The sequence below is a fragment of the Ylistrum balloti genome, unplaced genomic scaffold, assembly GCF_031769215.1.
Source record: "Ylistrum balloti isolate Yb309-2 unplaced genomic scaffold, AGI_CSIRO_Ybal_v1 Utg370780, whole genome shotgun sequence".
NCBI classification, from domain to species: Eukaryota; Metazoa; Mollusca; class Bivalvia; order Pectinida; family Pectinidae; genus Ylistrum; species Ylistrum balloti.
In genome coordinates, this window is record NW_026782456.1 from 825001 (window position 1) to 833860 (window position 8860).

Consider the following 8860-nt stretch of genomic DNA (forward strand, 5'->3'; position numbering starts at 1 on the left):
GGCTTTTCTAAGGAAGAGATACTCTTTTCTTTGATTTGGAAAAGACTTTATAGAGCTTTTAATAGATCAAAACAAGACTACAGTTCCATTGTATTGGATCTGCTAGACTTTCATATCTCAAATTGTTAAACACAGTTCATCACCAGGGTCTGAGACTTGCTCTTTGAGCTTTTAAGACCACGCCTACAGCAAGCCTGGATATAGAGGCTAACGAAACATCACTGTCTTGGAAATAAATTGGCTTTATAATACAAAAGTTAAATCCTGCAAATCCTGCCTTAATATTTGATCCAAATTATAACACTTTGTTTCAACACATACCAAAGACCATTCCACTATTCGTTATTCGGATTTCCGCTGTTTAACAAAACACAAACATTGATTTTGAGCAAATTCAGTCATTTTGAACTATAGAAATTCCACCGTGGCTCTTGAATTCACCTGAAGTTGGCTTTTCACTTTATGAAATGTTTAAATAAGATACTGACGGTTGCACCTGTCGTTCGTCCTTCTCGAAATTGCAGTTTAAATATAAAAATTCTACATTTATAACTTGATTATATACTGGTTCAAAAGACAATGATAAGGTTTCCGCGACCAAGGTTACACAAAATGAAGCTTATGGATGTCGGCTACCCAACAAAGCCCGACTATCTTACAAAATCTACAAAATCTTTGCAACAGATATATCGACAATATTTTCATTCGTATTACATTAATGTTATATCAAGAACTTGCCTCAAACTTCCGTATTTGTTTGTTGGGTTCCTGGGTACATGCGAATACCATGCAATGAAGAGCAGAACGTGCCGCAAAGGCAGCATTATCATTACCATCTGTTGTTTTTAAACTTCATTTTAATGATTCTTAACCAATAAATATATAAATAATAATAATAAATAATAAATTGCATTCCGCAAAACCTATCATTAGTGAATGCCTCCATGTTATAGAGACAACAATCGAGACGAAGTTGTCCTTGCTTCGAATGGGTCATACATACCTTACACATTCATATATGTTGAAAGGCGAAGATAATCATCGCTGCATAGGATGTGATGAACAATTAAACCTTTAAACATTTTTATTGGACTGCATTGACCCTCTGTCTACCCGAGATTTTTTTATCGTAACGTTACAATTCTGAAGACCTTTATTGAAACTGTTGAGATTTAATAAATTCTATGTTATCTGAAAGATGTTGGTTGTATATATTGTAGGATATCGATTACTCTTTTGTGATTATATAACCATTTAATATTTTTAGCATGTCTTTTACCTTTTAGTTTGTTTGATGTTATATCCTTTTTTGATCTTTGTGTGTTTCACCGTTTGATGGTCCTAATGACGGGCAATTACATTTCAGTATAATTCAGTATAGACACAACATGTATTGCATGACTAAACTACTTTTCAGGTATAGATAAATGACTATCATATCGGCTGCCGATATAGAAGCTCTCTAGGTCTAGGTTCCATATCTATGATTACTAATCATTCGCGAATTCAAAGTCATTTCTAGATCAGCGTTTGCGACATCATGCATTCGTGAGAATCCCTTCTTCGCGAATTTACCGTAGCCTATATATATATTTGCTTTATTTTGACTGCGGCCAATGTTCGTGGGTAGATAAATAAGTCTGACACAAACTGGTCAAAATGACAAAACAGGTACTTTAAATGCCAGCTTTTTTTCGCTTTACAAATAACAAAGTCCTTTCTTGTCTTAAAACTTCTATTCTTGACATTGTGTATCTGAAAAACATTCTGAAATATTTTAACCTGTCGTAAGTTATGCAGTACCGGGGTACTGGACCACCCAATCTAGATAAACCAAGATAGTGTCATATTCCTTACCGTTTGGTGGCCGAGAGTTTCTCTCACTTTGTTGAATGTCATCATCGTCCATTCGGTTTTGGGCATTATGGCATTAACATTTGACAATCCCAGGTTGTGGAAAGATACTTTTGGACTCCGTTGATGGCTAGAGGTATCCATGCTTTTCAACACAATAATTTAAAAAGTCAGTCATATGTATTCCATCTTGGCGTTAAATCAAACTTTTTAGGCACTGGGGTATTTACAATGTTTATTACACTATTGATGGAAGTTCGCCCAGCACTGTAGTAAACATTCAGATTAATTTTAAGAGGGTATTTCGCGGTGTTATTTTGGGCGATTTGGTCCTAAAAATAATAGTTAATATTTCGCGTTTCAAGATTTGGCATTAAGACACAGGTCTGTGGTTTTAATTTTGCTTTGATATCGATTCATATACATATACGTATTGAATATATTATATGTAAAATAGGTATGTTGTTAGAATTCAAAATATCGAATCAATATTCCAGCATTTCAATATAAAATTAGGACTTACTATACGTCTCTGGGAAAACATAATTTATCAATAATGCCAGAGACTATCTGAGCGGACAGGGTTGAATGGCTGGCATGTGTTGCATAATTGCCAGTTTCTTTGTTTGGTAGAACAGTGTTTGCAGGCTAGCGTGACCGTTAGAGAAGATTGTAATCAACAGTCGAAAACTGTCAAGCCAATAATGACGATAGATAATATATATTTTATTCTAGACGTATTTTATTTGAGGATATAAGTTCTTGTCATAACAGAGTCTCGCAAAAATCGCTGTATTACAGCATTAAATATTATTTTCCAAATCTACGGTCAACATTGGTGTCCGCTATTGATGCTCATCACATATTGGAAGTTTTAACAATATCATGTCTGTGTTCAGCTGACATATGCTATGTTATGAGATATGTCTGCCTAGTGTAAAATTCCTGTTAGATTAACCGATACGTCAAGATCAGACATTCACCTGACAATTTGCGTTATAAGTTCTAAACATGAAAAATTGACCTTCCCCTTCATAATCTAAGAACGTTTGGTATTATAGTTACGTTTTGAATTGATTTTTCTGTAACATGTATATTTATAAAGAGTAATCCGACTTTTTGTATTTTATTATACATTTAATGATATTAATTTCTTCAAGTCGTGGTCACACATCTAATGTTTATTTCTAAGAGACCAAAATCAATACAATATGTTTTGTACTTGTTCAAATTTCTTAAACTCGGCCATCTATAAATAAGTTACAATCATACGTACCTCGGGTCGAACGAATGAACCACACAGCCCCACTGTTCAGAGATATCATCGTCAAAGCTGAAGTCGAAATCGATTCTAAAAAACAATAAAAAAGTAAAAGAATAAAATTAAATAAAAGAAATAGTGGCGAAATTCAAATGAACAACAATATGGCTGTTCATTATGTAATCAATAGCTTCGAGAATGGTAAACGCTCAAAGCGGAGAATATAGGGAAAATAAAACACTTCCTTTATATGACAAAATATAGTGATTGTGCTCATTTATAAATACAACGGTATCTAAAAAAGACAATTAAAAATTATGATTTAAATGTCTTAAAAGGAAATAAAACATTTTTGTGTATTTGATACCAAATGTTTCATATTGGATAGATCCCTTTCTATACGTGAATGAAAGCAACAAATGAAATACCGACAGGATCATAATGCAAAGACATAAGCGACAAACCTGGGGCAGAATATGAACAAAGAAACACAAGAAAGACATACACGTAGATTAATGAGAAACTATTAAGAGAAAAGACAAGATGTTCTATAGTGGCAAGCGTCTTCTGACAATACCTCCATGTAAAGTTTGGTTAATCCAATTACGTAATATGTCACTTTCCCAAAACATGAGGAAGATATGACGAAGGCAAAACAAGGAGAAGAGGAAAGTTATACTAATATACCAACGATAATCGAACACGCCCAACTTCATATCACGCAAACAAATCGAATATAAGATTATTATGACGACCATATGACTTTCCCTATAGTAATGCACAACGTCCGTTTGTTAAAAATGGTTGATTTTCTATTTCGGATTGATAAACAAACTGCAGACTCGTGTAATTATGACTAGATAGCGATCATAGGCATACCAGATATTGTGATTATAAAGGACATTTTTAATTTATCAAAATACAACCGAACCCAGCATAAATTTGTCTATCTATTGTATAGTCTTCAGAGAGTGGCGAGTTGTGTGCCGCGGACAACAAAAGTTACATGTGTACGCCCGTGTGCGTGTTAACTCCGTACAGACTAGATCTCCCATGAAACACCTGAGTATGTATGTTTTAACAAAATGATAAAAAAATGAAAATACAGAAGAAATGTTACCTGAAGGTTTTAGGTGATTCATCGCCAAGACAAAAAGACGTCCATTTCATGTTTACAAGCATACCTATAATGAGTGCATACATCGATCGCACATCGAACATTTTGTTGTCATCATCAAGATGTCACGTCATCCGATGTACCAGTTTTACAGTAGTTCAATGTCATACAAATCATTTTTATAGCAATAGACCATAGATATGTCGGTTTTCTATTATTTTAGAAATGGTGTCATCTTCACATACAAACCAATAAATAAATAACACAACAGTTTTATTAATTGATACCCATCAATATTCAATAAAAATGTACATTGTGCAAACTTTTGACATCACTTATCTTTATTTTTGCGATTGTTTTAGTTCAATTCTTTTTTCATTTTAACGCAAACGGTGACGGTTATTTTAGTTCCTAATGTTAGGGAGTTGTCGGGATATAAGCCTCGGTGCCTACTGCCTAGAGATATGATTCAGCTAAATTGTTCCTCATCATTTTCAGCTTTTTCGCTAATGATATCGGGTTCGTGCTAGCATACAAAGAGAGGCTACATCGCATCGTCAGATAGGTAAACTGATATATGTTCACTTTCACAATGGTAGGTCCGATGGTTTTGTAAGCAGATTCATTCGTCAGGCAGCAGTGAGAACGATAGTATAGTTGAAAACGTCCTACCACACAGACCTCTATATCCAGTCTTAATATAAACTTAGTGCTGATGTTTGGCCGAATCTACTCAACTAAACAATACGGCGATCTCCAGCTTCGTCAAATACATCATTGTTGTTTGTAACTAAGACAGACAATGACGATGGGAACTATCTAATTTTAATAACATATTACTTAAAAATTGATTAAGTATCATCGTGGTATAAAAATGACATGGATGCTTTAACAAAGTTATTGTATTTTGGTAAATTAACGAACTGTGTATTTCAACACTGGTGTATTAAAAATAAAAAATCACCATGCATTTACGGATAAAAGTTTTTGATAAGTATCATAGAGTTTATAGCAAACTGACTCATGCGTGAATGATGACTAAGATCATGACAATAATTATATGGAGATTTGAAACATACGTACCCAAATGAATACACCAAGCAGCTGTCCCTTCTCACCATGCTGTCTTCCACGCACACATCCCATCCACCATCATTGACCTTGCCAAAGCGTTTCATGTGTCCACATATAGTCTGGATATTGTTGAAGTACCTGTAAGCAGGAGTATCAGTATTCCAATAAATTTTCTATTCATTTATAGAAAAATACGATTTTCCTCTACCACCCAAAACTGGCCAGTCCTCAAATGACCACAATAAACATATATGCAAACGCCCTTTACAATCCATCAAGAATTTGGGTCTAAAATTCTAGATAAAAACGATGACGTCATTGGAGATGTCATTAATGTTTCCTGATAGGGACTGATATCAATACAACGACAATTCAGTCTATATTCTTCTACTCTGCTAACTCTGTATTTACTTTCTCATCAAAAATGTGTCCTTAAAATCCAATGAGAGATTGCGTGCCAACAATTCAAAGGAAACATTACAAAAATGACAACATTTGGAATGCTATTAATATTTCTTAAACGTGCATTGATACCAATCATACAATCTTCATGAAACGACGTGTTTAAAAATGTATTATAAAAAACTTACCAGGCGTAAGTACTTTCTATTTGATGCATTGAGAGCGAACACAGATCTTTTTTGCTTGGTAACTGATGCCCATTTATTACATCATCCTTATCGCCAGATTCTCGTAATTCATTTCTGCATTTTTTCTCAATATTGAAATCCCATACCTGTTAAAACACGATAAAATTACTCATAACTCAGACCGAAACCACGAAAAGACATAACATGACACGGACAGTGATGTTGATGTCCTCCATTAAAACATGTACACCACGTATTATAATAATTGGACCAATGACGTCAGGATAGTTGTAGGACACAGACTGTGTTACAAGAGGAAGTTATCAGAATCGGTGAGCCAGCATATTACCCTCACCTCTTTCCTATAATAGATATATCTCCGTGATTCGAAGATTGAAACTCTGAAAACCAACCTCCTAGTCAGCATCATATCAAATGAAATGTGCGTGCACGTGAGAAACCCGTGCTTGTTTTAAAAAACGTCCAATCTAGCTAATTCATTGTATATGGATGGATAGTTCAGCGGGATATTTGCATCCCCTGGGATTTCCATGTGACTTAAATAACAAAATAAAGGCGACCTGCTACACATATCAAGTAATCAAATTTACAATTATGCACAGCAATTGTCCTTATGGACGTCACGAAATTTACATTTTGTTTGTCTTATAACTGATTAGTGTTATGATTGCAGCGTTTCACAAGCAACCAGTGTGTCAACTTAGATATTAACACACTTACTAATGTTACCTGTAATTTCAAGTCTTTATGTTCTCACGGGTTCAATACACTTGAAACATGATAGATCACATCGTCTTTGTTAACCATGTATCTCGATTGAAACACCACTCGCGTGTGTGTACGAAATTATTATTTTGTGCTTGTTTGTCATGCAATCGTGTTCAACTGGATCTCCTATACAGGGAGATTCAAAGGACCTACACATTCACACCATATTCATCGCCTATGGGTAGTTAAATACCATACGGTGCGAGTCCGATCATCGCCTGACTTTAAGTTAATATACAATACAATATAAAAAGAAAATATCAACATGTCAACACAATCATGATCGAATTTCTATTTTCAATAAAATTTGGGCAGAATATGAACGCAAGAAAGATTTACAAGAAGACTCCCGTAAAAGTACAAAGAGAATAAGATCAAGTGTTCCGGAAGAGTAGAGTTTTTCGCTTCATCGATGATACCCACCATGTAAATCTTGGTAAATATAAGTAAGAAATGTCACGTTCTCAAACTGTGACAAGGTATACAACAACGAAACTAACAGGCAAACTAATGAGCATCAAATACCTTCAGCTTCATATCGCATATTTCTTAATGGGATCACAATGTCAACCGTAAACCATCCTCGTGATTTTCATAAACTCTGTATCAATTGTTTCATTTAAAAGATTGGTCTCTCGGGGACAGCGCAGCCTTGGTAGAAGCATAATGGGAGGTTAAGCGATTCTCAATATACCGAGTGTACAGACACATCTTTCTCTGACTAAACACACGTGAAAACACACGTACCGATAAATGCGGATGTATAAGCGTAAAAGTATAGAAGAAAATTGTTATTGCAATGCACCAAAAACGGACAAAACTGGAACCAAAAATCTAAGTCGTATAAACGTATTTCGGGAGTGATCTGTACGTATTCAATCTGTGTTGTAATGTCGATGTGCAGCGCCATTTTGAAGTCACGATTTGTATCCTTAAGCGTATATATGATTAACAATTATTTCGTGTATTTTGTTGTTTTATTGTTGCCTTTAGTAATCAAAAACTTTCAAATTAACTTTCGGGTTATCGGCCACTTGCTTAACTCAACGGACTACTTTGATATTTTGCAAAGAGGCGCCAAAATGTGAACATTCACTAAAATGCGAAAAATTTACACATTTTTTTCTCACTCTTTTTATACATGATCATGAAATGTTTCTTTTTATAATACTTAAGGTCAAGGACGTTTTAGTTTTTTATTTAATACAATATAATATGATATCTTGGAACGACGAAAATCAAGAGGAAAGTGGCTAGACAATCCGGATTTGGCCTAGCATATGACCATCATGTCTTAACGTCAAAACTGATATAGGTTAGTGTGGGGAATGTCAAAGACTGCAGTGGTAATCATGAGGCAATATTCGTTATTCCACACATTTAATATTTCCATAACATGTAAACTTACCGGTCGTGAGAAAATCCTTTGTTTATTTCTTTTGGTAGTAATTATTAGCACCAACAGCACTATAATGACGATTGATACCACTAACACACTAGGTTTATTCCTCTGCATCATGATGTCTGTAATATATAAACATATTTTATCAGTTTACGTGATGTTCATTCAGTGATGCATTTCGACATGACTACCGGATGTAGTCCTCAACATATATAATACATATGCATGCATATATTTACAATGTACACCGAATGTCGAACAGGACAATTGTGAAAAGAAATGTGTCCGACAACTTTATAAACAAATTATGTGTATCTTTTAAAACACGTTTACATATATATAGTATAATTTTGAATGCAATTAGAAAAAGATTCATATTTTACCTTAATGTTATCTATTTTCAGAAGTCAGAAGTATAGTACAGTTTTAATAAAAGTTCTTTTAACACAACCTGCAGAGGATAATGTTCACAAATAGTGTATAGTATAGTATACTGAAGAATCGTATTCACATAATGCTTTGTTCAGTACATTATAATAATGATACAGTGTCTTGAAATACGTAATATAACTGTCATATGTTCGTATTTTGAGAAAGAGGTGGCCAGCCCAGATACCTCTATATGTTAAGTGTGATACTTTTGTTTAGAATCTATCATTGTGTCTTTTGCTTTCTTGAGAAATTCCAAGATTTCTTGAAACGCATTGTTATCAATAATACACTGCCTTAAAGTCCAATAAAAATGAAGAATTTCCATGATTACTTGGCATCCA

General features: G+C 34.2%; 1 protein-coding gene across 1 annotated transcript in view; it reads right to left on the bottom strand.

Moving 5' to 3' along the window:
• LOC132558321 (probable methyltransferase-like protein 24) overlaps positions 1–8204 on the bottom strand; it is a 9711-nt gene extending 1507 nt beyond the window's left edge. Inside the window, exons 1-5 of the mRNA XM_060222868.1 lie at positions 8094–8204; positions 5897–6042; positions 5316–5444; positions 3131–3205; positions 1858–1999 (exon numbers count right to left, since the gene is read on the bottom strand). Of these exons, the coding sequence (XP_060078851.1) occupies positions 1858–1999; positions 3131–3205; positions 5316–5444; positions 5897–6042; positions 8094–8204 (603 nt within the window). The remainder of the gene's footprint in view (positions 1–1857; positions 2000–3130; positions 3206–5315; positions 5445–5896; positions 6043–8093) is intronic.
• Between the last annotated feature and the right edge of the window lie 656 nt (positions 8205–8860).